This window comes from Canis lupus, chromosome 21 (assembly GCF_003254725.2).
Source record: "Canis lupus dingo isolate Sandy chromosome 21, ASM325472v2, whole genome shotgun sequence".
Taxonomy (NCBI): domain Eukaryota; kingdom Metazoa; phylum Chordata; class Mammalia; order Carnivora; family Canidae; genus Canis; species Canis lupus.
The window spans coordinates 30194020-30221154 of NC_064263.1; the positions used below are offsets into that span (position 1 = coordinate 30194020).

The following is a 27135-nucleotide window of genomic DNA, read 5'->3' on the forward strand; positions in this document are numbered from 1 at the left end:
TAATAAACAAATCAGGGAGGACAAGGTGGCTTTGGGAATATGATCTGAACGAGAGATCGGGGTACTACAGGTGATGGTGTGATGCAGGCACAGGAAGGCACACAGCTTAGCAGGGCAGACAGACTTTATTAGTGATATCAGTACAGCAGAGGTGCCCATGGAACGGGGGGAGGGGACCCATGCCTGAACCAGTCCCCTCCTACTGCCCCTGCCGGACCCTACCAAGATGGGGCCTGGCCTAGACCAGTTCCTCCTGCTCCACCTGAAACATGGGGGTGGAGAGCCCGGGGCTGGCCTTGCTTCTTGCTCCTCTTATCAATCCAGTATTGTCACTTCATTGCAGGGATGAGGTATCTCTCTCCCCAGCCCCTAGGCAGGGAACCCCAGCTACTGGAGTGGGGAAACTTTGGGGGGAACCTGAGGCCTAACGCTAGCCTCTAGGGCCCCTCCCTGCTCCACACCCTTGAGTTCCCTGGGGCTCAATGCAAGCAGGTGGAGGGAGGACTGAGGGCTTCAAGGGGTATGGGCCCCCAGGCGTTTGGGCTTGAGCGAACCCCACAGCGACTGAACGCCCCTGCGGACAGTCCACCCTACACGCCGGGCAACGGACTCAGCAGGGGGTGCTGGGAGGCAGGAGGTGGAGGCCTGGGAACGTGCATCCAGACACTTCTGATAGCGGAGCTGCAAAGAGGCAGGTGGGGCAGTCACTCTCCAGCCTGCCCCATGTGGAGTGGGCGTCATCACTCCACCACCCTACATGCTTACCATGCACGCAGCCTGCACAGCCTCTGAAAGGCTGGCAGCATTGGGCTCGCACCAGAACATGTGGCAGCAGAAGGAGGCTGGGCCGGCAGCCATGATGAATGCAAATGTGTGGACATCTCTGCCCACAGCCAGAAAGGAGAGGAAACGCACCCGACATTCCCCCAGCACTGCTTCCGTCTAGAGGGACAGAACCCAGTTAGGAAGGAACAGCCCAACCCTCTCTTCTACTGGCATATCCACTTACTGGCAGCTCTTCCTCAACCACCCCAGGCTCCCCTCCATGGCAAGGCATAGCCAAGCCTTCTCCCACCCTGGTCTTTACCTGCTGATGCAAGATGGTAAGAGTAGCAGGAGCCACGCTGACGTGACTTGGGGTCCACTGCTCACGGCTACTGGAGGACAGGACTGACTCCAGGGCCCCGTTTATCACATCTACCCCTGGAAGATATGGACACAAACATGACACCACTAGGGATGGGGAGAGGATGCCCCAGGGCCTTTGCTCCATGCCCATCTCACCAGTCAACAGCCCTGGATGATGCTGCACAGATACCCCTTCCTGGGTACCCTCCTCCTTGGCTTCAGTGATTTAGCACTTTCCTGGTTTCTTCCATATTGAATCCTAGGCTCGGTTTTCCTTATTTGACTCTGCCTCTTCCTTCAGCCTCCAAAATGAACTGATTCCCCAAAGCTCTGACCTCTCCACGTCCTGGCTCTCAGTGTTTGCCCACATTCAGACATTATCCTGCATCATACAACAAGGACTCCCAAATCAGCCCCTATAAGCCACACCTCTCCCACGACCCAATCTTTGTTTTGTTTTCTATCCACTTAAGGTATGTTGACTTTTGTATCCCACTGTGCATGCCAGTCATTACAGTGCACAATTTCATTTACACCTTACAACAATCTCCCAACTGATTCTTTAACCACCATTTTAGATAAGGAAACCGAAGCTTACAGTTCCTCTGCTTCTTCTCTATATTTCTAGTTTTCAGAACTAGAAGGACTGTCAAATCTTAGTTGGGTTCAGTAATTTTGGTAATTTCTATAATGTATTAAGAGGACAAGGAACAGAAGGTTCCTAGCTTTTAGATCAATCAATCAATATCCCCCTGTAACACAGTGGTTCCCTCCACTCAAACTGCTATTAAACAGTTCACTCTTGCATCCCACTTTTGCTTGCACTCAGCAGAGATGCAAGGCAGAGGAAGCACACGGCACAGTGGAGGCATGGGTTCCAGTCCCACGCTTCTCATGAATGGGCTCTGATCTACCATGTCTTCACCTTCACAACTAAGAGGTTAAACAGTGCCAACATGAAAGCATGCAGCTCTGCAGCCCACTCCAGGGCCCTCTTGCCCCTTTCAGTGCCTCTGGGTTCCCACAGGAGCAGACCACATGGACCCTTTGTGGGCAGACAAGGAAGAGGACAAATGTCTTCCTTGAAAGTCTTCCCTCATCTTGGCCTTGTTCATCTTACCTTTGGCTGGATCAAGGCCTAATTCCTCTCCTAATTATGTAAGTCCTCCAAAAACTGGCCTCATCTTAGCTGTCAAGCCTCATATTTTACTACTCCCTGAGCTTCAAATGATTTATGTAGCATTTATTAACATCTAATCTTGGCAAATGCCCTGCTAGGCAGATTGGGAATACAAAGTAAGAGAAGAGGATGCCCTCAAGGGACACAGGATGTAACTGTGGAAAAGCCTCTGTCTAGAGTGCCCTTTCCCTCTTGATTGTTTGTATGAGAAACTCCTGATTCTCATCCTTCAAGGTTCACCCAAGACCCATCCTGGAAGCCTTCCCTGCTGCAGGGCAGAGTGAGGATGCTGCTGGGACAACTACTAGCACATCTTGTAACTCCTGGAAAACCTTTTTCCACCCTGGGCTTTGGCCATCTCAAGGAGGGAAGGCAAGTTTAATTCATCTCTGTGTCCCCAATCCTAGCACAGGGCTTATCTATTATCTACTTAAGGAATTCCAGATGCTTGAGCAAATCACCCTCAAGGCAACATGGGTAAATGCAACCAAACTGGTATAACCAAGTAACCTAGGAGCCCACAGAAGGGTGAAAACACAGGCAGTTCCTGAGTGGGTCAGGTCAATTGACAAGGGCTGTGGTGTTTTTGACGTTTATTCCAGTCTATGGAAAAATCTCGAACACCATGAGTGTGGACAAGATATCAAAGCTCATGGGGCCATGGGGATGGGGCCTGACCTTGGAATGTGGGGAGAATTGGTGTGGAGGTAGGGAAAATTGTGGAGCAATGTGGCCTACAAACAGTCTGCCATATTTGGTAACAACTCAGGATTAAAACCTATTCCCTGACCCCCAGCCCTGCACTCTCAATCCCCTTTATCCTACTGTGCATTTTTCCCCGTATCATGTTGCCTTCCAACATATTACATAATTTCATTATTGTCTGTCTCTCCTGACTAAATTGTCAGCTACCTGAAGGCAAGAATCTGTCAGTTTGGTTCATTAATGTGAACCAAAAACTGAGAATAGTGCCTCACACAGATAGGCAACCTACAGATACTTGTTAAATAAATGAATGATTTATGAATGAATGCTGCAGCTTTAGGAGGAGCCAATGTTAAACTCCTGGAGGTTAAAAAGGGAGCATAAGACAAAGCAGGAAGTGAGTTTAAGAGAGTTTAGGGAGCTGACCATTGAAGTGACGGGCAGCAGAGGGGCAGTCAAGGATCGTAGACAGTTGCTTCATCATCGTGAGAACCTAAGTAAGGTGGATAGAGAGGGTGGGGGGTAGGAACTGTAACTGGAAGAAGCAACAAGGGTTTGGAAGTTGAGGGTGAAAAACAGAAAGAAATGAAAGCAAAGATGTAGGAGTCAGCCAAGCTTCCTTCCTGCTCCCCACACATTATTTTCTCACCTCTGGCTCCCTGTCTGTGGCACTGCCACTGAATCCAAGTGGAATACCAACTACCCTCTGTAAAGACAGGCCCCCTTTCAAACCCTAGCTCAATTTCCATTCTTTCTAAGAAGGGTTTCCTTATTGGATCTAAGGTGCTCGTCATTAAAGTCAGTATGGTTTGAGGGAAAGAGCAGAAAATTGAAGATGACCAGGTTTGAGCCCTAGGCCTCCCACCTCCTGGCCATGTCATTTGAGGTAAGTCTCATTCATTGTTTCATGTGTTCATTTATCCATTCATCAAACAGTTGAGTTCTTCCTAAGTATCTTTTGATGTGACACTTGACCGCCTCTTGAAGCAGTCTTTTTGCCTCCCACTTCTCTTCTTCTGCTCCCACAATCCTTGTCAATTTCCTCCTCCTCTGTCCATTAAATGCTGAGGGTCTAAAAGCTAGGCCTAGCCTCATTTCTCTTTTCACTGTGGGCTGCTTATTTTCAGGGATCAGTCTCCTCTACACTCATGGCTTTGATTACCTCTATAACCCAATAATGCCACATTTGAATCTGCAACCCAGACCTCTCCTCTGTGAATCCAACTGCCAACCTGAGTTTGTCACTCAGCTTTCCCATCAAATTTGGCATATCTGAAACCGAACTCCAATCTCCATACCAAAACTGGCCTCTTCCAATGTCTACTACCTTTACAGAATGGCATTAGTTTCCAAAGCCAGGAAGCCAGGAGTCAGCCTGAATGCCTCTGTCCCTTGTCCTACATTGTCAATCACCAAGATCTGTTGCTTCTAATTGTTTAAACGTCTCTTCAATCTGCATACTCTTCTTCAGTTCCACCATAGCCCATGATACTCTTCTTACCAGCCATAACTACTCCAAGATCCTCCTAATTGATTCCTCACATCCACCTCCACCTGCTAAACATTTTATTCCATGGTATAACCAAAGCCAACTTTTACAGAATTCAAATTTGATTATGCAAAGTATTTTCCTGAAAATTCAACTATAGCTCCATACTGATTTTAGGATGAAGAACAAATCATTAATGTGGTCCATAATGTCTGACTTGCGACCCAACTCCCAAGCCTCATCTGGCACCAATGGCCTTCTCTCAATGCCTTTGAAGTACCAAAGTGCCCTCCACTGTGGATCCACTTCTACACTGCTTAACCTGCCTGGAATGATATTCCCCTGCTTTATTCCTAGCTCCATCCCACTTTACCACATTAGCCTCAATTCATTTTTTTGATCTCAGTTTAAGTGTCATTTTCTCAAGGAAGTCTTTTCTGACTAAATGAAGTTCCTCTCTCACATAGTTTTATAGCACCTTGCTACTTTCTTTCAACGAATGACTCAATTTGTAATTACACATTTATTATTAATATGATTATTTGACTACTTTCTGTTTTGTTTTGTTTTTCTCTGCTGCAACCTTCTGTAACCTCCATGAAAGCTATGATCATTGTTCTCCCAGGACCCAGCACATGGTAAGCTTCATAGGTATTTGTTAAATGAATGAAAAATAAATAACAAGTACTGTGAAAGCACTAGAAATATAAGACAGTATCAGATAGTCTCTACTCTCAGTTTCCTTATCTACAAAATGGATATTAACATAATCCCAACCTCATAGGAACATCAAAACTTAACACGACATATAAGGAAGTACTTCATAAGCAATAAAGCATGTCACAATTATGCTCACTGCTTCCTCTTTGGATGCTCACAGCTCATGGTTAGTGCTGTAATACCCAACCCAGCTCCCAGCTGCTACCTGGTATTTCTAGTCATCTAAGACCCACCCCCTAACCCAATCAAAGCTTCTCTGTGAGATGCAAGAGTGGGTCTCCTATGTGCCTAGTTCAATGGTTCAAACTCAGTGAAGGCAGGCCAACTGCTGGTATAAGGCAGGACACAGAATGCAGATAGGACAGAGGTACAGGAGGTGGGATGCATTTTAAAGAGCAGGGGGACATCAAGCATGAGGAAGGTCTGGTAAAAAAAGGTTTTAGAAGGCAGAGGGTGGGGGCATAGCTTTGGGATCAGGATGGTGGTCCCTGGGTGAAGAAGAACATACATACCAACAGGTTTAGCAACAGGCACATTCCCCAGGTAATAGACTTGGAACTTTTGTACCAACTCATTCTTAGGTGCTGGAAATTCCACTGTGGAAAAGAAAAGGAGGATCAGCCATGGTGGCAGACCTTGCTCACTCCCAGGCCCCACCACCAGGGCATAAGCTGGATATGCACCCATCCAAGGCCCTACCTCCAGCCCTTCCCCACCTCCCTTTAACCAAAGTCCCTCCACTTATTTGATCCAAAGAATTTAGTCTCTATGTGCCCATTTTTTATCATGTCCATGTAGTAGCTTATGCCTCTTCTTGGGTCACCTCACCTTTCTAACAAAGCTGAGCTGGATCTGGCAGGGTTGTGGCACTGACCTTGGAAAGGGACATCCACCAGTTTAGAGTGGTCCAGGGAGAGTCCGTTTACCAAGCAGCGGGCATTACGCCTTTCGGCCATGATCTGAAGAGAGGAGGGGAGGAGCGAGAGAGAGTCCATTAGGGCTTCATTGCCCCAGAGTCCCCCACCCCCATTCAATGACCCCACCCACATCCTTGTAGAGCAAAGGTGCCAGCTAGTCCAGGGAGCGGAGGGGGCCGTGCCTTAGAGCAGATCTCATGCAGGCTGGTGGCGATGTTCTTGGCAGGTGCCTCACAGCGAAACACGTGGCACTTGAGCATCTGGGTCAGCTTATCGCGAGCTACGTAGGCAAAGTCCCTGTTGGGGGAGGGGTACCTCAGTGTCTCCCAGTGCCATCCAGTGCGAGGCATCATCCCTACCCCACCCATGCCCTCCCTGTCCCTCACAGCTCCTTCAGGGCTTCTGCCCTCAGGATGGTGTCCTGTGGGTGCTGCCTTCTGGCTGGTGGGTAGACAGGCAAGCATGCCGAGGTAGGGGAAAATGGGCGAGCACAGCGGGCAAGAAGGGGCAGGGCGGAATAAGGGAACTTGGGTGCTTTGAGGTATCTGGTCCTAGTGTGGGAGGAGGAATGGTCAGGGTAAATTAGGTATAAGTACCTCTCTCTGGTTCCAGCAGCATAAGAGAGGCAAAGAGTAGAGTCAGGAAGGAGGGCCCCCACTCTGACTGCCAGATGAGCCCCCACCCTAGGGTCCCAGGCACAGCTCCCACCTTCCACTGTCCCGCCCGACGCCCCAAACTCGAATGCTGACGATGGGCTGGGCATGCAGTAGGGCCTGACTCTGCGGCTCCACCAGCTTTAGTGTCTCGTCCTCCAGTTGTAGCAGCAAGTCCTTTCCCTGTGGGCCCAGGAAGCAGGCACTCAGTGGAGCCCCAGCTGGGGAGGTGACTCATCTCTGCCACCTCCAGCTCAGGGGAGGTCAGCCACAGATGTGGGGTCCTGGCCTTGGTGGTGGATCACCCACCTTGCAGGCTTCACTCTAGTAGAGGTCACATCTGTCATCCCTTACGTGACTCCCTTTATCATCTGGTCATTGCTAGAAACCATCTCCCAAGGCCCCAACCTGGGATCACACAACAATCTCACTAGGCTGTCACTTGCAAGGGGTTGATACCTCCCTCCCCCAGCCACTGCTCAGGCAGCCCAGCTCTCCTCTCTCTCACAGCTCCCTTCCCTTCTCCACTGAACCATACCCACCAGCTCAGCCCTCACCTCCCCCCAACCCCCAGACATGGGGTCGTGCAGATTGTTTTTGTGGTAGGAAAGCTGACGGATGCAGTTGTTGACTGCCACACTGCTGCGTCCAGGGGCCAGCTCCTCCTCGGTCATCTCCACCCAGCCTAGGGAGCGCACGGCGAAACACTGCCAGATATAGAAGAGGGGGTGGGAGGTATAGGGTCTGAGCTAGAACCAGAGGACCCATAGGACACTCTCTGCTAAGAGCAGAGGAGTTCCTGACTCAGAACATGGCAGCTGGGAGGATGCTCTGAGCTAAGACTGAAAAGCTCTCCAACAGGATATAGTTGGCGGGAGGGGGATGGTCTCAGAGGAGACCCCTGCCAGCACAAGGAAGCATCTGAGTCAAGCCTGGATGGAGCCCCTGCCAAGCCACTGGGCTGCTTGAGTGAAACACTGATGTGCCTCTGGCTCAGAAACAGGGATCTATGCTAAGACTGGAAAAACTCCTAACTCAGGACCTGGAGAGCTTACTGAGACCAGAGATGCCCCCCAGAACATGACACAGGGGGTCTCCTGCACATAGAGGAGCCCCAGCCTGAGGAATAGGCATTGGTCTTAAACAAACCTTGATCCCTGGGTTGGCATTCCGTGGGGGCAGCTTCTCCTCCTCTTGGGGTAATGGCTCTGGGCTGGAGGAATATGGTAACATTTGGTACAGATGCTCAAACGTGGAGCTGTCCTAATGCCCCTCCCAGAGAGGTCTATCCCCCTGCCAGCCCACTGTATCATGCCTTCCCACTCACCTGAGGCTCTGAGCTGGGAAGGGCAATGCCCCCTCCTCAGTGTCCTTCAGTCCCAAATCCATAGGAGCCTCCTCACTGGGTTCATCCTTGGAAAGGGGAGAGAGGAGTCAGGACCAAAATGATGCCCCTTCTCCAGCTCCCCCATTGTAGAGCAGGTCCCCTCACCTTCCAAAATTCTCCATCCTCAAAGCCTTCTCTATGGGCAAAGCCTGTCCAAGTGAGCTATGAAGAGGGAGGAGCAATAAGTGGGTAGCTTATCTTGTTCTGGCAGCAACACCCCTCCACCCCTGTACAAAAAACAACAGGCCTGTGAGCTTACCTGAGACTCCTCTTGGGGGCTGCTCCCCTGTGAGGGAGAGGCCCGGCCTGGGGGCTCCCACTGGGTGGTCCCTGTTGGGATGTGCCAGTAGTAGGTCCCTGAGGTATCCTGGACCCTCATCCATCCAGCTGGCAGGTCGGAATCCGTCTCGAAGGCGTTGGGGTTCCAGAAGGAATCTGCTGGGTGGGTTGGGGGGACTGATGAGGGTCTACCCACCCAACAAGCATACAGTAGGTACTTATGCCAATCCCCTCGTGGAGATCCCATGGTGGACAGGAAGGGATGGGGGAAGGGTTCCAGCACAAAGTTCCTGCTTCCTCCGAGAGCTTGCAGTCGGGAGCCACAACATGGGGGACCACCAGCAGGGGACATGACTCAGGTCTCCTCCTGGACCCTGCTCCTGGCTAATGTGCCCACATAGAGGGAAGGAGGAAGACAGAGAGAGGAGAAGGAGGCTGGGTGACCCTAACTGACCTCCTATCATATATGCCCATATCTCAGGCACACACACACTTGTCAGCTCTTGCACACACACGTGCACTCAAACACACAACACATATAAGCCCTACTACACACCTGTGCAGCCACCACAAACACAAGGGTGTACACACACAGAAAATACCAGCAGAGACGGTGGGTATCACAGGTGCACACACATGTGCAGGGGCAAACACACATACAACCCAACTCCAGCCATACCTTAACGAAGTCACCATACAGAGGTATGCACACACACGGTTATATGTATCAGCTCCTACCACATGTGTGCAGAGACCACACCCACAACAACCCCCAACACATGTGTGGGTACCACACAGATAGTGAATGCACACTCAGTCAACCTCTGCCTCGTGTGTGCAGATACCACACACACTCACACCTTGACCCCTGCCACACACAGATGCAGGCAAACGTCTTATGCACATGCACGTATACCTGTGACATACACCCCTCTTCTTCCAGCAGAGCCACACCACTCCAGCCCTGTAACCCAGCTTATGCCTCCTCTGCCTCTCCTCCCTACCCAGCCCCACCTCATATTCTGCCCAGCCTCATGCTACCCCTCACCTGGGCTGCTGTCCTGAAGGATGATGGCCAGGAAAAAGTCCTGGGAGAACATGGCGCTGGTTCCCAGCCCCTCCTGCCTCCACCCTCCCTCCTCACAGCCCCTCCAGCCCAGCCAGCTGGGCTCACAGCCTGGTGCTGGGCTGCAGAGAAAAGCTCATCCCGCCCCCTTCTCACCAGGGCAGAGCGCCTGCCAGGCAAGATCCTCCCCCGCCTGGCGCTCACTAAGGAGGGGCCAGGACCACCATGGGACCTCCGTGGGGGGGGGGGGGAATAGAGGGTCCTCATAAGACCCTAGCCCTTCCTGCCCACATTTCTTCTTTCTAATCCTGACTCCCCTCCCCCAATTCTGAATCTCCATCCCACCCCGTAATGGGCATCAGAGTGCCACAGTCAAACCTAGTCTGGAGGACACCAGGAAACTCAGCCCCTCAGGAATACCTCAGCCACCTGGGGCCCTGCAAAGACTAGCTCTCAGCACAAAAAGGGTGTGGCTTCAGAGCTCCCGGGGATCCCTCCCCTGCCCAGGACCTGCCCTGCAGTTTGAGCCCAAAAGTGGGCCTTGAAGGCTGGGCCCCAGCAAGCTTGAGGCTGGGCTTGGGGCTTCCCTGCACAGCCCCCCTCACCTGCCAGGGCCCAGCTAGGCTGCAGCGTCTCCTCGGCAACCGCAGCACCAGGACGGTTGGGAGCGCCCAGACTGCTGACGTGCTTCCCGTTACCAGGGAAACCAGGAATCCTGACTGGTCCAAGAGGCAGCACTGAGGATACAGGCAGTCCCCAGACCCAGGCTGCTGGGCAACCAGGCACACAGAGGGGCTGGGAGCAGGTGTGGTCACCCAAGGTGGCCGCACACCTGATGCAAGCAAGATTCCTCACCACCCTGTTTGCAAATGAGGTAGGCCCATGGAGGAGGGGCTCTTGCCTGTTCAGCCTTCTAGGTAGCCATTATCACCTCTTCTCTCTCCACCCTGCCTTCATCTCAGACCCCAGGGAATTAAAATGCCTGCTCTTCCCCAGGGACCCTCCAGTGCCTTCCGGGCTCTCCTGTGGAACCTTTCAGGAGCACCAACAGCAAGAGCAACCGTGCCCTCCACAGACATACCCTTCTTCATGAAGGGTCACACACCTCTTGAATCTGGGGACCAATTCACCATCTTCTGACTGAGTCACACACCAATCCATCTGCCATCCCTGTTAGCCTGTACCTTCCTGCTTCAAAGAGCTTCATCCTTCCGATCTGTCCTGGAGGGGCGGGCTGCTCTCCCCCTCTGACCATCTGGGAGGCCCTTCTGGAGCCTGGCACATCTCCCTCCAAGCACAGCCCCACTAAGGCCTTTGCCACGCCACATGCACACATTTATTCAGGAATGTACATCTTCACTCCTGCATCAACTCATTCAGGCACTGACGCACGAATTCAAAGGTTTGTGCATCATTCATTCATCTGTGCATGCCGTCATGGTGAAACAGGTATAGCCATTTGCTCGGGAGTCAGTGAGTCACATAATGCTCTTTCCTCTTCTCCATCCCCATGTCACTACAGTAGTTCAAGCTTCTCCCTTTTACCTGGAATTCTTACCTGGATCACAGCAACAGCCTCACAGGTGGGCTCCCTCCTCCAGCCTAGTCTCCTCCAATGTGGACTGCACGCTACAGCCCACATGATTGTTTCAAAATGCTGAACTATTCTCTACCTTAGTAATCTTAATTATTTTCTCTTGCCCTCAGGATAGAACTCAAACTCCTCCCGGGGTGTGTGTGCTGTTATGAGCCTCTAACCTTCTGCCTTCGAGCCTTATTTCTGATCACCAGCCCCCACGCCCCTTGTCTCTCTCTCCCTGCTCTTCATGCCCCTCATCCTCTACAAGCCCAGCCTCCTTCCCTCAGGTTTCACCTAACTATCACCCACTCCTTCTTCAGGCCTGCATGTAAAGGTCACATATCAAAACTGACCCACCCCCTCACCCCCATGCACACAGGCTGAGTGCCCTCCTGCACATCTTCCATCCCAGTGCTCACCATGCGGATCAGAGCTGCCCGTCTCTCTCTGTACCCCCTAGACTGTGAGCGCCATGAGGACAGGAACCTCTGTCCCTTGTGCTATGCCTTCTCAGCATTTAGGACAAGGTCTGGCACTGAGTATGAACTCAACACAGGTAGTAAAGTTCATTCACTCTTCCATTCATTCATTTATTCAATCAACAACTCTGTGGAGATCCTAGGCTGGGAAGGACAAAATAACTTTTGCCCAATGCTACTCCATTCCTACAGGAACCCAGACCTCCTCCATGGCCTTCATGATCACAGCACCACAATTACAAAAGAGTAAGCAGTGACTCAACCCTTTCCGAGGCTGGCCCCACCCCACTCCCTCCACTTTCCATAGCCTCCACCAGAGCTTGATCCTTGGCTGTCCTCTCTCGCTGAGGTTGATGCCTGTGCCCAGCAGGCCCTTCCCACTTCTTTGGCAGTTCTGGTCTCCTTCTCCCAGACGGCTCACATGTGCAGCTACTACAGCGACCACCCCAGCAGCCCCTGGACCAATCAGGCTCTCCAGTATCTGGCCTCTGTCTCATACCCCACAGCTAGGGCAGAAGTTCCAAACTAGCAACCTACAGACAAATACAAGACTCAGATTTTGTGTGGCCTGCATGGTACTTTGTAAAAAAACAGAACTGGCTGCTAACATTTAGAAATTGGGCTATTTCACATCAATGTCCAGTTTTTGGTTTTCCTTGAAAAGTGGCATGAACTGACTGGATGACATTTCCCCCCCATGCAACCCTATAGATAACCAGCTGGAATGAAGTAGCAGCTGCTCCTTTAAAAGGAGGTCCAAACAATGACCATCGAAGGCTACTAACATCACAGAAAAGAGAAGCAACCAGACTTTGCCTTTGATAAAAGTACTCAATACCACCTATGAAACGTTCTTGCAAAAGCAACACACACACACACACACACAAAAAAAAACCTCTCAAATCCAAATCTGATCAAGGCTCTAGAACTCACTACCAAATCTGCAGGAAATCTAGGGGAAGAGAAACCTGCTCAATGCCACCACAGGGAGAGTCTACAAATCCAGACTCTGGAAAACCCAAGATAAATAACACTGTGTCTCTAATTTAAAACAACACTCTGCAAGCAAAAATAAAGAGAGACAGACGGAGGAATGGAAGCATGACATACAGACCCAAAGAAACTTTAAGATACACATCCACCATGGAAAGGTCTCCAACTAACTGGTTATTGATCCAAATAATCAAAACTTTAAATAGCAGGATGTGTGTGTGTGGGGGGGGGGGCGGTCATTTATTAAACAATTAGGAAATTATAAACATTGACTGGATATTTGATAATATTAAGAAGTTATTGCTGAATTTTTGTACTAATGATAATGGTTTTGTGAAAATTTTTAGAAGAATTTGTTGTTTAGAAATGCATGAGTAAACAAACACTTATGGATTTGAGTGTCTGCTTTGAAATAGGCTAGGACCCAAGAGTAGGTCAGGGTATAGATGCAGCAAAATTAGTCATGTGTTGGTCACTATTAAAATGGAGTCATGGATAAATTGGGCTCATTATTCTATTCTCTCTACTTTTCTAGATGTTTGAAAATATCCATGTTAAGTTTTTGGAAAGGGGATGCTGTACTGCCTTTGGCTCACCTGCATGAACTACATGCTCCCCTGCAAAGGCTCCACAGTTTGGGGTCTGGTATGGTGCCTGCTGCCAGGTGCCCACCCGAGTCTTTCCTAATCTTTACTTATCTTCCAATCCAGAAAACTCTGGGCTTGTAGCTACAACCCATTATCTCTGTCCTCTGTTGCTCAGCTCTGTCTGCATCTCTATGTGACATCAGGAAATACGGAAATTCAATTTATTTAAATGGGACACATTTAATGATCAGTCCTTGGAGTCCAATACCTATTGTCCCCTCTTGCCCACCCCACAAAGATGGATATATTCATTCTTTCTTCTTTTATTTCCTAACTTTTAGTTAGTATTCTATTCCTGATACAAAGAATACAAAACGGTATCCTTACAAAGCCCAGAGTAGTGCTCTGCACACACCGACCTCAGTCTTTCCAAGTAGACATCTGTGGGGAGGTGCTGCTGTTGCCTCCAGATCTGGCCTGTTAAAAGCTGACTTAAGTCAGCTCATCTGGCTCATCGTGCTGTGTGCATCAGTGGCAGGATAGGCAAGGACAAGAGCTCAGGTCTAGACTCAGTTCTACTATGATCCCAGACTGTCTGTGGCTTGGAAAAGCTACTTAACCTCTCCAGGCCTACTATGTATGATGTATGGGCATCATAATAGCATCTAACTCACAGTATGACTGTGAGGATGGAATACAATTAATAATAAGCATAGGGCAGTACCTGGTAAGTGCTCCATAAATGCACCTAAGTCCACCGTCCATCAGTGTGTGCATGATGGATGAACCTAGCAACTTGTGCAAACACTCTGAATATCAGGAATGGTTTCATCCAGGAAAACCTGGATATGGCCTGCTGAGGACTATTAGGACACCAGCTCTGTGGCTCATGTCTGGGCTGGCCCTGACATTGATTTGGAGAGGCCTGACCCCTATCCACTTGCCCTCCCGGATCCCCCATGTCAAGCTCCATAAAGTACCTGTGTCCTCTGGGGAGCCGTAGGAGGGGCTGCCCTGGGATAAGGTAGCCCAGCTGGAGTCCTCATCACTGGCTGCACTGTTCCGCATGCCAAACAGGAGGCTGGCACTCTTGCTGTGTTCTCGGGGACCGTCTGCAAGGGCCTGGGGTCTGGGGGGCACCTCCACACTCTCCGGGGGCTCGGGCAGCCCTTGGGGAGAAGACAAGTCCTCCTCCTCCTCCTCTTCGTCCTCTTCCTCATCATCCTCCTCAGCCTCCCCTGCCGCCTTCTCCTCTCCTTCATCTGGCCCGTGCTCTTGGGTGCTGATGATCAGGCCAGATCCTCGGAGCCCTCTGTTGGCTGCATTGTGGGCGGAGAGCTCCAGCTCAGAGTACAGGTGCATCAGGCCTTTGGGGCCCAAGGGTGCCATCTCAGGCTCCTGACTGGCCTCCTCTGCCAGGGTCAAGGTCACGTTGCGGTTCTGGTCACGATGGGCTGTGGCAGCCCGCCGGAGCTGGTTCTGGCCCTCTTTTAGCCATTTGGCATTGGCAGGGCCTGGCTCAGGCCCACCACCCTCCCCCATGGCACTGCGCAGGTCCTTGGGTCCCACAGCCGTAGCCTGCAGCTTGGAGTTGAGCAGCTGGTTGTGGGCAGTGTGCAGGGGCAGGGGTAGGCTCAGGGCAGGGCCTCCGTGGCTGTTGGCATTAATGGCCGACTGGCTCAGTGACGATGGAACAGACATGGCCTTGGCAGATCCTGTGGGGTGAGGATAGGAGACTGTGGTTGAGCCTCCAGGTCAAGACAGCAGCACCCCTGCTTCTGCCTGGGGCTGTGCTCCGTACCTCGTCATCTCCCTTATGCTCAGCAGACTAGCACCCACTGCTGTGTCCTGAGAGCTATTTTCCCATGACAATGACTAGGCTCAACTCCTGTCCCCCCACACCACCACCCACTCAACCACCATCTCCACCAAAGGCTAGGGCCAGGCCTACAATCCACCCCAGCCCCAAATCCCCAGCCCTGAGCTTTCTGAGACAGCACAGCCAGCCCCTGCTTTGCCTTCAATCCCAACAGCAGAGCTTCCACACAATGGCTCTCTGTGCATCCCCACCCCCACTTATCTGACCGGGGCTTACTGTGCCAGGGACCCAGCTGGTGTGGGACTGGCTCATGTGTTCTGGGACTGGACACTGACTGCCCTCTTCCTCTTGCCACGTTGCTATCCACAACTTCCTACTGTGAGCTCCCTAGGCAGTGTTCCTATCATCAACCAGCCCCGAAGCCCAGGCCTACTAGGGACTGTGAGAATAGGAGAGAATGAGCTGTAGACCATCAAGGGCGTGGACCTGGGAAGGAAGGTCACAAAGGAAAGACCTTCAGCCTCAATTCGTGAATTGAATTGGCCAGTTGAAGCTACATCTTGATGACTGTTACTATAAAGTATCTTACTTTGGACACCACTCCACCTGCCAGGCCCTATAATGCCTCATGCCTCAATCAACAGGAGCTTTTGACCTGTACTCTCCAGCCCTTTATGTCTTGATCCAAATGTCATCTTCTCAGTGAGGCTTTCCCTGACACCCTTTTAAAACTGCAAGCCACCATGCCCTCTCTCAGCAACACGCAAACCTTCCCTAGTGCCTAGCACCATCTGTCAAGCTATTTATCAATATTATTACCACTATTTGTTTAATCATTGTCTCCCCATGACTGCAATTTCAGTTCCATGGTGGAAGATTTTGTCTTTTTTTTTTTTTTCTTTTCAATACAATATGCCTAGACCGTAACAAACCCTGGCACAGAACAGGAATTCAATAAATATTTGTTGAATGAATGTGTAAGTCTGCTCTCCTATCTCCTCCAGGCCCGATTTTAGCATCTCCTCTGCCAGTTGCAGGAAACACATTTTGGTCATGTCACTGTGTCTCAACCACTACTCGTGGTGGCCCAAACAAATCCCATCTGCTGCAGGTGAGGGGATCTCCTGTTCCACAGTGACAGCCCTCCCCAACTTCCTGCCCCTTGGCCCCTCTCTCATTACAACCCCTTTGTGGAACACCTTCACTGCCTAAATATCCTTACCCAGTGATCCCATCAAGGCCTCCTTCCATCCTCACCTTCTACTGCTCTAGTGTCCTCCTTCCCTGACTGTCACTGTAAAGTGCTTACTCCCTGGACCCTCACTGTCACCACCTCACAGGCCATCCTCCCTGACCAAGTCTTTCTCATCCTGGCCCTCTTAGCTCCGTGTCGCCTTCCACTTGTCCCATCCCCTCTCTGAGTCCTCTCTTCCTCCTCAACCCTTCTCTTCAGCACACCACTCTGTCTCACTGGCTGCCCCTCACTGCATACCTCTCTCTCTGACTCCCACCGTGTGGTTCTTTCTCCCCCATTTCTCACCTGAGCGTTCTCTCTCCCCCCTAGCCCCCACTGAAGAGTTCCATCTCCCCTGACCCCCTGTCCTGGTTCTCCCTGCACCTCGGGGTAGCTCTCAGCTCTGAGCACACATTGCCAGTGAGGTGCTTTAGGCTGTCTGACCAAGGCTCTGCTGTGCCTCAGGTACAGCACATGGTCCTGGGGCAGGAGCCATAGTTTGCTTTTCCATCATGCCTAGCTCCTCAAACCCTAGCACAACACTGTGCACACTTCCGTGACCTGGATGAAAAAATGTTCCTGTGTGTCTGCCTCATGTGGAACTGCAGATCTGCCTGGTGTGGCTCCACCTGGGTAATAAGCAAACTCATGGTCACTGGCATAAACAAGAAAAATAAACAGCTCTGCCACTACCTAGAACCACAGTAATCTTCCAAAAATGGAAACCAGATTGTGTCACTCCCCAGTTGGAAAATTTAGATGGCTCACTGCTACCTTCAGAATAAGATCTGTGCTCACTAGCAGGACACCGAGAGCCTCCTTGAGCCAATCCCTATGACCTCTCAGACCTCCTCCCCCTTCCCTGCCTCTTTCACACTTTACATTCCAGCTTCACAAAATATGGCAGATTCTAGAACATGTCACACCCTGACAGCCCTGGCTCTTTGTTTACAGTGCTCCCCCCGCTTGGAATCCTGTCTCCCTGAGTGAGAACCTCTGCTCATGTTTCAAAACTTGGCTCGGCAGGCACAGCTTCTGAGCAGTGAGGCTTTCCTGTTCCGTTCTCTCTCTTTTTTGCTCAGGGGACCATTCCCTCCTCCATGTCTCATGATACCCAATGCCCCATTCCCTCCAAACACCCGAGACTGTCTTATTCGACTTCACATTCCCATTACCAAGGAGTGTGCGTGGTGTGTGTGCCACACAGTGGAGCCTTGATGTGGACAGAAGGGAAGGATGGAGGGAACAGACAACGTGTGCCCAGAGCTGAGAGCTACCCTGAGGTGCTCTCAGGGGGTAAGAGGGATTTGGAGGCTGAGACTAGTGGGAGCAGACACTGAGACAAACCTGTGCGGCCCCATGGGCTGCAAGTGGGCAATAGGAGTATTAGAGAGGCTGCTGGAGAATGATGAAGGGTACCTGAGAAGGCAGGAGGTCCCAGAGCAGTAAGGACCAAGATCTGGGACAAAGGGAGGGAGGGAATTAGTGTACACTGACGTCTTGACTTGAAGGCTGTTCCACAGTGGCATCCCCATTGAGTTTCAGGATGTGAAGACCCTGTGACTATGGCAAGCTGAGAGGATCACAGAGACGATGAGTCCTTCTCTGAAGCAGCAGTGTATGGAGCCAGGTTTTTAAGAGGTCAGGATGGTATTGACCTCCTTAGCACTTGGAGGTGTGATCTGGGAAAGGCACATACACTGTGAGGCTGGGACAGTGAAGAGCCAGATCAACTCCAAGGCAGCCCTGTCCCTCTGGTCACCAGGGCAGAAAGTACTGGGGGAGAAATGCAGAAGCTCTGTTGTGAACAAGCACTGAAACCTAAGTTCCTGGTTCAAGGCATTGTATGGCACCATCACCTAACTTTTTGAGGTCAAAGGATAACCAGCGGCCCAGGATCCTCAAGAAGGGGCACTCATTTTGGGGTTAGGTGTACCTGAAGCCTCTCAAAGGACGGAAAGAGCCACATGGATTCTGGCTCAAGGCAAGGAGCTAAGAGTGGCCACTAAGTGTGAAGGGGCTCAGATTGACTGCAGGGATGGGGGTACATCCTACTCAAGATCAAGAGTCCTCTAACCTGACAGCTTACTATTTGCAAGGCACTGTGCTAGGCATGGGGAAGAGTGATGAATTATGAAGAAATGGTCCCTCCCGGAATATAAATAATAGTGAAAGGGAATATAGGGGAAGGGAGAAGAAATGTGTGGGAAATATCAGAAAGGGAGACAGAACATAAAGACTCCTAACTCTGGGAAACGAACTGGGGGTGGTGGAAGGGGAGGAGGGCAGGGGGTGGGGGTGAGTGGGTGATGGGCACTGAGGGGGGCACTTGACAGGATGAGCACTGGGTGTTATTCTGTATGTTGGTAAACTGAACACCAATAAAAATTATTTTATTAAAAATAAATAAATAAATAAAATCTCTAAATCTTGAGAAAAAAAAAAAGAAATGGTCCCTCCCCAGTGGAGTACACAGTATAGCAGGGAAACCACCCCTTACAATGCAGTGTAGTGCCAGGGTCTGGACAGTCCCTGGCACCGATAAGCACTCCCTATTTGTTGAATAAATGATGGAGTATGATGGGGGGAGGAACAGGGGGCACTACAGAAGTCTGAGTTGTACTCTAGCCCAGACATCAGCAAGGAGCTGCTCAAGGAAAGACTTTTAAGTTGAGACAAGAGCACAACTCTCCTTGGACCACCTGGTGCACCACCCCTCCCTCCCAGAGGAAGACCTCCCCCTCCTCCTTCCCAGAGGAAATGGAATGGATTGGGGAATGTCCACAAACACTAATTTGCTGACCTCGGCACCTATCCTTTTATCCTTCTTCCTAAGACCAACTGCTTCATCTCTTAATTGGTTCCTTCCTTTCATGCCTTTCCAGGAATTTTATACCACTGTTCACCCATTTTCTCTTCTAAATAATCAACCTCTCCTTCTCAATGGGATCTACTATCTACCAACTTAAAAGCAGAATGTGTCTTGACCAATGGTCCTCCAGTGCCACTAGCTGCTCTTTCTCTCTCCCCATCCAGCTCAAGCAAACCTCTTGAAAGAGCTGTCTCTACTCACTGTTATCATTTCCTCACCTCGCGCTCAATGCTCAACCTCTCCAATCAATCCTGCTTTCACTCCCAGAATGTCTCAGCAACAGCTCTTGCCAAGGTCAGCAGGACCCTGTGTCATCTAATCCAACCCGCACATCATCTTGGTTCTACTCTCAGCACTACTTGAACCCTGCCTCCCATCCAACTTTCACTCGTGGCTTCCCTGTACTACATCTCCCGGTTTTCTTCCTACATACTCTAGTTCCAGTCCAGTGTCTTCTTAGACCCTTATGCTGGCTCACCTTCCTCTATCAGCTGTTACATGCTGATATTTCTCATGGCTTGTTCTTAGGCCCTTTTCTCTTTCTCATTGAATATTCAAGATAAATATTTATTTGTGCCCACAGCTTCCGGTGCATATTTCAAAATTTACATCTCCATTTCAGACCCCTCGTCCAAGCTCCAGACGTGTACATTCAACTTCCTATTCAGCATCTCCACCTGGATGTCTCAAAGGACTCTCAAACAAACATGCCTGCTTATGTTTCTCTCTGCCATACATTTACTGGTCCTCTTTCAGGATCCTGGTTTATGGAGTAATATAACCACCCATCCCGTTGTGCAAAACAGAAGCAGGGGGTAGCATCCTTAACGCTACTGCCTCCCTGCCTCCCTCACTCCCCACATTTAACCCCAGATACTGAAAATTTCCTCTCTGAGGAAAACGTCTGAACTTCATCTATTCTCCACATCCACTACCATCACAATCTTCACCAAGGACAAAGATCTTAAGATCAAAATTATTAACATGGCCTAAACTGTCATGCTCAGTGTGGCCTCTGCCAGCTTCAGCACTCTGCTCTCCAGCCTTACTGGCCTTCTCGATTCCTAGAAGACATCATGCTCTCTCCTTCCACAAGGCGTTTTGCAGGTGATTCTTTTCCCTTCTGCTAACCTGCAGCCTAAATAACTCGAACTTACCCTTTACATCTTCGTTCAAATGTCAGGTTCTCAGAGAAGCCTTCCTTGGCCCTCTCTCTCTACACCTCCCAGACCAATTTAGCTTGTGCTCTTATGTAGTCTCAAGGCACTATCCACCATCCGCTTCATGGTATTTATTACACTTGTCATTTTATTCTTATCTGATTCCCTCCTGGATTATGAGACAAGATCTCAGTCTATTTTGTTCATAGTTATATCTTCAGTGCCTAACACAGTATCTAATATATGAAAGGTGCTCAAAGTATATTTGTTGAATGAATAAATGATCAGATAGATGCATTGAAAAAAAAAAGATCACATTGTGTTGAGAGTATTTAAGGGGAGGTAGACAAGAGAGTATGATGTTAGAGCAATGAGGGAAAAAAAGAGTTTTGGCTTAGGTTAAATTTGGTAGCAGTCAGAATGGAGCACAACGAATGGATTTGAAAAATATTTAGGTAGCGGATGTGACAAAATTTGGTGACATGAGATGGAGAGTGTGAGGGAGAGAGGTTAATCTAAAATGTTGCCCAGGATTCCAGCTTGGATAACTGATTGGAAAGTAGCCATTTCCGAGAGCTGAAGGAAGAACAGATTTGGAAGAAGGGTGGAGAGGGAACGCAGGGAAGGTAATTCAGCTTGGGATCTGTAGGTATGGAATTTCTGTCGAACTTCAATGGAGATGTCATGAGGGCAGCTGAATCTGGAGTTCAGAAAAGAGGTCTGAGCCAGATATATACATATATACATATATATATGTATGTGTATATATATATATATATCTATCTGAGAATCACTAACAGATATATATGAAATTTGAAGGCTTGGGAGTGAATAAAATACCAGAGGAGAAAGTACAGAACGAAAGAGCACAGCTCAGGATGGAAACAAGAGCTTTACCAACATCTAAAGGGAGGGGAAGGAGGTAGCAAATGAGACCACGAAGGAGCAGACAATGCCAATGCCGGACAAGAGAAACCAGAAAAAATGCTTCCAGGAGCGTCAACACACACCACTGAATACTACTGAAAGGAAAGGGGGATAACAGGAAGGTGTCCATTGGAGTCGGACACATGGAGGTCTCCGGTGACCTTGGCTCCAGCAGTGTCAGTGGGTGTCAGGGACAGAGACCAAATGAAGTGGTTTTAAGAATGAATGGGAAGTGAGGACATGACAGCAAGTGCAGGCAAGGTTTGGGCTTTGAAAGAGTAGAGGGAGATGGGACTATGCTGGAGAGGCTGGGAATGCGAGAAATGCACAGGCAGAGGCAAAACGGGATTCGGAATAACCTCTGAATTGGCGGTTGGAGAACTGCTCTCCATGAGTGCTTCTGCTGGCGCGAGGCCTCCTGGCTAAGCCGGGGACGCGGTGGGCCCCAGGGCACACCCCTCGGTCGCCGAGGGCAACTGAATGCGGCTTGACAGACTCCAGGCCCGGGACCCTGCAGAAATCCGCGAGGGCCCTGCCTTCCTCGCCCCACGTCCCACGCCAGCCCCTTCCCCTCCCCCATCGCCCCTCGCTGCGTGGCCCCCAGACTCGCCCCCCTCCAGCCCCGAGGGGCAAGAGGTAAATAAAGGTCGGGGAGGGGGTCTTGTGAGGACCGAGGTGGCGCCTGCAAGGTGGGGGTGGGGGACTGGACGACGGTCCGAACGCGCGCGGCGGGGGTACCGCCCGCGGGGATGTGGCCTGACCAGGGCCCCCCAGGCCGCCGCGGGGAAGGGGCTGCGGGGTCCGCTGCCCGCAGAGGGGGGTCGGGATCCGGCGTCCGGGGCTAGGCCGGGGCTGGGGCAGCTCCTACCTGCGCGGGGAGGCCCCAGGCCCAGGTGGCGGAGGTGGCTCAGGCTGCGGGGCTCCGGCTCCGCGGCGCCTTCTCCATCACAACATCCCCCGCCCTGGAGCGCGCGGGCCGCGGGGCCGCGCCCCGAGCAGCGGAGGCGCGCGCCGGGCGGCGTGGGGGGGAGGGGGGAGGGGGCGGGGGGCCGCCATCTTGGGCCGCGCGCGGGCGCGAGCGCGCGAGCCCGTCGCAGAGGGCGCTCGCCGCGGCTCCCCCGAGGGCCCCACCCTGCGGGACCCCGGCCCTCAGCCCCCGGGGCCCAGAGCGCTGCCGCCGCCCGGCCCGGCCCCGCCCTCCGCCGCGAGGCCGCGGACTCAGCGAGCGCGCCCCGCAGGGCCCTGGGCCCGCACCCCGGCGCGCGCCGCAGCGGCGGGGCTGGATGGAGCGCGAGCGGCTGTGGCGGTGGCCGGGCCGCGGCCGCGTGAGGAGGGGCTCTGAGGCGGCGGCCTGCTCCGGCCGGGCGGCCGCAGTCCCCGGGGGCCTGCTGGAGAGGCGAGGACGCAGCGAGGCTGGTAATAGTAGAGCTGTGCCCGGCTCCGTGTTAGACCGTTTGCAGGCACCGTCCTGCATCAGCCGTGTGGAGACACCACCGTTCCCTTTATTTATTTATTCATTTATTTATTTATTTATTTATTTATTTATTTATTTATTTATTATTATTATTTATTTATTTATTATTTATTTATTCATTCATTCATTCATTCATTCATTTTTTCGTTCCCCTTATTTTTTTCAGAGACAGATGCTGAGATTCTGAAAGGTAAAGCGACTTGCCTGCAGTCACAAGTAAGTGGTGAAAGCAGAACCGAGACCCCGAGGTTTCGTAACCCTCCACCCCTGCCGCTGGAGGTAAAGCTGTGTGACTCCAGGGCCTCTCCTCCGTGCCTAGAATAAATCCTCCCCTGGTAGAAATCCACAAGACGGGAGGAAAAAGGGAAAATGTGGAGGAAGAGTGTGAAGGAGGGAATGGAGGGGCGCCATGCTGCGCAGACCACTCCCCGGATGGTGTGTTAATTCCCAGGGGTCAGCTCAGTGGATGAGAGGCCATCAAGGATAGGAAGGGAAATGTGTTCCCATCCAGAAACCTTCGAGTGGTTCACTCCTCTAAGACAGAGGTTTCAATTTATTGTAAATGCTAACCGTGGAGCAACTGACTGGAGAAGCCCTCAAAGTACCCAAAACTAAAGGTGTCCAAATCTAAATTCCTTATTTCATCTGTTTTATTTGGCCTCCTAAGGAGTTTCACTGGGATGAAAAAGAATCCTCCCAACACACACACACACACACACACACACACACACACACACACTACGCTGGATGCAAGTCCACTTTGTCCATGGCACTATCACCTACTGGATTACCCAAGCCAGAAGCCTCAAGCTCATCCTTGACTACACTTTCACTTAACTTGAGGTGAATATAAATGTTTTAAGTTTATTTATTATGGAAAACTTCAAATATATATAAAAGGACACTGACAGTATAATGAACCTTCATATACCCATCATTCATTTTCAATAATTATCAACTCCTGGCCAAGATTTTATTAGGATTTGACAAACATCTATGATGTGGGAACCATGTATGAGGTCCCAACCTAGAATCGAAGGAATCAAAGATAAATCAGATTTAACTGTAACCCAACCTGAAGGATATAACATCTGACCTTCATTCTTAAAAGATGAGTAATTACCCAAAAGTGGAAAGGTATCTTCATTCATCCATTTATTTTCTTTCAACAAATTGTTACTAAGTGTGAGGCACTGTCCTTGGTACTAGGAACAGGTAAAGAAACAAGATACAGTCCCTATCTTCATGAAACTTGAATAACAGGGGAGAGATATTAAACATGTGGTTAGAAATGTGGTGAGTATCTTGAGAGATGCTATGGGTGGACTAAAATTGACCTGGGAGGTTTGGAAAGGCTTTCATAAGGAAATGGCACTTATGTGAGGGGAAGGGGTACAGGAGGTGGAGGTCAGCCAGAAGAAGAGATTATTCCAACTCCAAGGAGAAGTACAAGAAGGCCGGTATGGATGTGATTATGGCAAATTATTCTTATTTGAAGTATTTTCATCATATTAGATGAGCTGGAAAGGTGGGTAAGTACCAAAACAAAGAGGGCCTTATGTATTACATTATTTTAAGGGGAATGGAAAATCACCAAAGTGTTTGAGGCAGAAGAGTGGCATGTTCCCCCTTGAGTTTTAGATCACTTCCAGCTGCTAATGGAGAATGGATAAGAGAAGAGCAAAATTGGTAGTGTGGGGGCCAGTTAGGAGGTAATTGATGTAGTCTAGGTAGCAGATGATTATAGTGGTAGGAGTAGGAATGGAGAAAATTGCATAGGTTTAATAAATATTCAATAGGTAGAATTCACAAAAAAATAGTGATCATTTGATTGATTGGCTGTGGAAGTATGAATAAAGAGATGACTTCCAGATTTCTGCAGGAGCAAATGAAAAATAAATCCAGAAATATCACCTATTTACAAAGCAGATACTTGTCTTCTCAACCCCATTGAGTAGGGTGTCTTCAATATTCAGGGAAATCTCTTCTGATAATCAAAAGCACACAGATTGGGGGAGGGGGTGAGGAAAGAAGTCTAATTAGCTAAGATGTAAGAAGGAAATTGTGCAGTTCACATGTGGTGCAGTTTGACCCACATGCAGTCTTCTTGAATCCCTGACCTCTTCCTAGGTCTGCAAAGCTTCCTGATCAAGGGGAGTCAACCTGTGCCCTTCATCCATCCTCTCTCTAGTGTATCTCTTTCCCCTTTCTGATGTTCTCCATGGCCTAGGAGCAACAAATAATCTAAGAACTGCCTCAGATGTTCAATGTGTGGTTCTGACCAATGTAGGTCCCTCTGAGGCAACAATCTTTTAAAATTATTACCTTGAACCTATTTAGGAAAAACCTGAATTGGAATCAAATCTATCCAGAATCATTTACCAAGAGTACTGGCTTTACACTATTCAGATTAATAGATTGGCCATTTAGCATTACCGGGCAGTTGGCACCATATATGGGAGAATAGATCTTTCATCTCTATTAGCAACGAAGACAGTAAAGCAAAGCAGCCTTTTCTACCACTATCTTGATATTGCAGTCTTTCTTGTAGTCAGTCCAACAAATCTCCTTCCTTCTGGGTGTTATCATTTGAAAATCTGTAAGGAGTAAAATCTTTCCAAATATTATATGGAGTAGAATTCCTAAGTCCCATGGTAGACCTGGCAAGGGCTTGCTCAACACCCTTCTTCAACAGGGCTATTCTAATACATTCCCAGGATGAGCATATAGGATGAGAAGAGAAAAAGACCGAGGCCTGAATCTACTACCAGCATTTCAGGATGCCAGCAAAGAGGAAGACAGCTAAGAAGAAAATTGAGAAGAAACAGTAAGAGAAGAATCAGCAGAGAGTAATGTCATGGAAGAAATCCAGGGGAGGAAAGACTTTCAAGGAGGAAGAAGTGGTCAACAGCACCAAATGCAGCAAAGATTTCCAATAAGTTCAAGGCAAAAAAAAAGTATCCTTTGAGTTTGGCAACATTGAATGCCTAGATCCCCATGATATGGTCTGTGTCAGCAGAAAACAAGGGCAGATGCCACAATGCAGTGAATTGAACAAATGAAAATGAAGAAGTAGAATGAAAAAGTGCAGACCCCCTCTTTTGAAAAATTTGGAGGGAGGAATAGACTATAGCTGAAGAGTGATAGTAAGTTAAAGATTCTAATTTTGTCTTTTTAAAGGTGATAGAGACTTAAACATAGGTATAAACTACAAAAAGATACCTGTAGAGAAGATGAATTTAAAAGTAAAGAAAAAAGGTGATGAGAGATGGAGAGAGATCCGGGAGGCAACAAGTGGAAGTAGGACCAAGGACTCATGGAGAAGAATCAGACCCCTTAACTTTATAGGCTGAAGGGATAGGGGTGAGGGCAAGGATATAGGTAGGGTAATTAATAAAGTGGAATGGGCAAGAGCTTGTGGGATTTCATGCCTAGTAATAGCAACATCGTCAATCTTTAGCTGAGGAAGAGAAGAAGTTTGGAGGGAGAACAACAAAAACATGCAAGGGATTATCTTGTTATGAATATATAATTGCCTTTGTTATCTGCACAACATGCACCCACCCCCTTCTTATTGGTAACAGCACATCAGTGTTCTTTGAAGTTCCAGCCCACCCCATTCTAAATCTATGAGCTTCAGACAGGAATCATCCTAGTCCCATACCCACATCAGTGCTGGGTTCCTAACCCACAATCAGGTCAAAGTGACAAATTCAGAAATGGGAACATGTTGAAATTCGATCCAGGAATTTTCCTGCAACTGTTGAGCAAGAGGTGCTCATAGAAGGCAAACCTGGTGGACATCTTGCCACCGGGAAGAATGAGCCTGCCTGAGAACAAAGCTAACTCAAAGAAAGCAGAGCTCAGGGTTGGAGAGAGACTGATCCCTGGTAACATCAATTTAACATGTATATTTACCTCTGCCTGAAGTCAAATATGTCAGTAAACTTCCTTTGTGCTTAACACTAATTTGAGTTGAGTTTTATTACTTGCAACCAAGAGTTATGATGAATCTGTGTTGGAGATATTGCCTGCTGGAACTCATCCCCACACCCATTCTTCCATAATCTCCCCTATACCAACAGGACTAGAAGTCTGAAAACCACATTTCTCAGATGCCTTTGTCACTTAATTCCAGTTAGGTTCCACCAGTGGGAACCCTCACATGAGGAAGGTGAGAAGAAGGCAGACATCCTCCTGCTCTTGTCAGTGCTTCTGGCAACATCAGCAGCAGTGGTTCCTGCCTAGCAAAAGTGGAAGTAGTTCCAGTAGCATCAGCAATATAAACTCCAGGTGCATCAACAGCTAGTGCAGATTTGTAGATTCCAGCTCCTTGATCTTTGGGCAGTAATTTTTCTCTGTTTTGCTCCTCTAAACCAAGATTGGTGGTAGTTTCCTGGTCTCTGGGTAACTGCTTTTGTTTTTATGCTTCTCCAGGCTTCCCTTACAACTTTGTTGTTGTTGTTGTTGTTGTTGTTTTTAAGTAA

General features: G+C 49.6%; 1 protein-coding gene and 1 long non-coding RNA gene across 8 annotated transcripts; one reads left to right on the forward strand and one right to left on the reverse strand.

Annotated features, from left to right (window-relative positions):
* Positions 1–106: 106 nt before the first annotated feature.
* On the reverse strand, positions 107–22201 carry APBB1 (amyloid beta precursor protein binding family B member 1). 7 transcript variants are annotated; one of them, XM_025459308.3, is made up of 14 exons: positions 22043–22201; positions 14143–14877; positions 8439–8614; positions 8285–8341; positions 8120–8205; positions 7942–8005; positions 7350–7499; positions 6848–6975; positions 6322–6436; positions 6097–6181; positions 5735–5818; positions 1088–1203; positions 766–942; positions 107–681 (listed from the first exon to the last, which is right to left on the reverse strand). In XM_025459308.3, exons 2-14 carry the CDS (start codon positions 14861–14863, stop codon positions 514–516), a joined length of 2127 nt encoding a protein of 708 aa, XP_025315093.1. In that variant the 5' UTR covers positions 14864–14877; positions 22043–22201; the 3' UTR covers positions 107–513. The 7 variants fall into 7 exon arrangements, with proteins under 7 accessions (XP_025315093.1, XP_025315092.1, XP_035559576.1 ...); XM_025459307.3 differs by having other exon boundaries at positions 8439–8617; XM_035703683.2 differs by lacking the exon at positions 8285–8341.
* Positions 22202–22424: 223 nt separating this feature from the next.
* LOC112667391 (uncharacterized) lies at positions 22425–26617 on the forward strand. The gene is made up of 3 exons (XR_004807696.2): positions 22425–22590; positions 22815–22864; positions 25366–26617. It is a non-coding gene; the product is annotated as an uncharacterized LOC112667391 (long non-coding RNA).
* Positions 26618–27135: the final 518 nt, after the last annotated feature.

What these genes read in the sequence shown, in the direction of transcription:
- APBB1 (XM_025459307.3), bottom strand. Translation starts at nt 14,863, where the DNA reads ATGTCTGTTCCATCGTCACTGAGCCAGTCGGCCATTAATGCCAACAGC. An exon ending in CGGCTCCCCAGAGGACACAG is followed by an intron (nt 8,618 to 14,142) that starts GTACTTTATGGA and finishes CAACCCACCCAG; the next exon opens with CAGATTCCTTCTGGAACCCC. An exon ending in TTACCATCTTGCATCAGCAG is followed by an intron (nt 943 to 1,087) that starts GTAAAGACCAGG and finishes CTGTCCCTCTAG; the next exon opens with ACGGAAGCAGTGCTGGGGGA.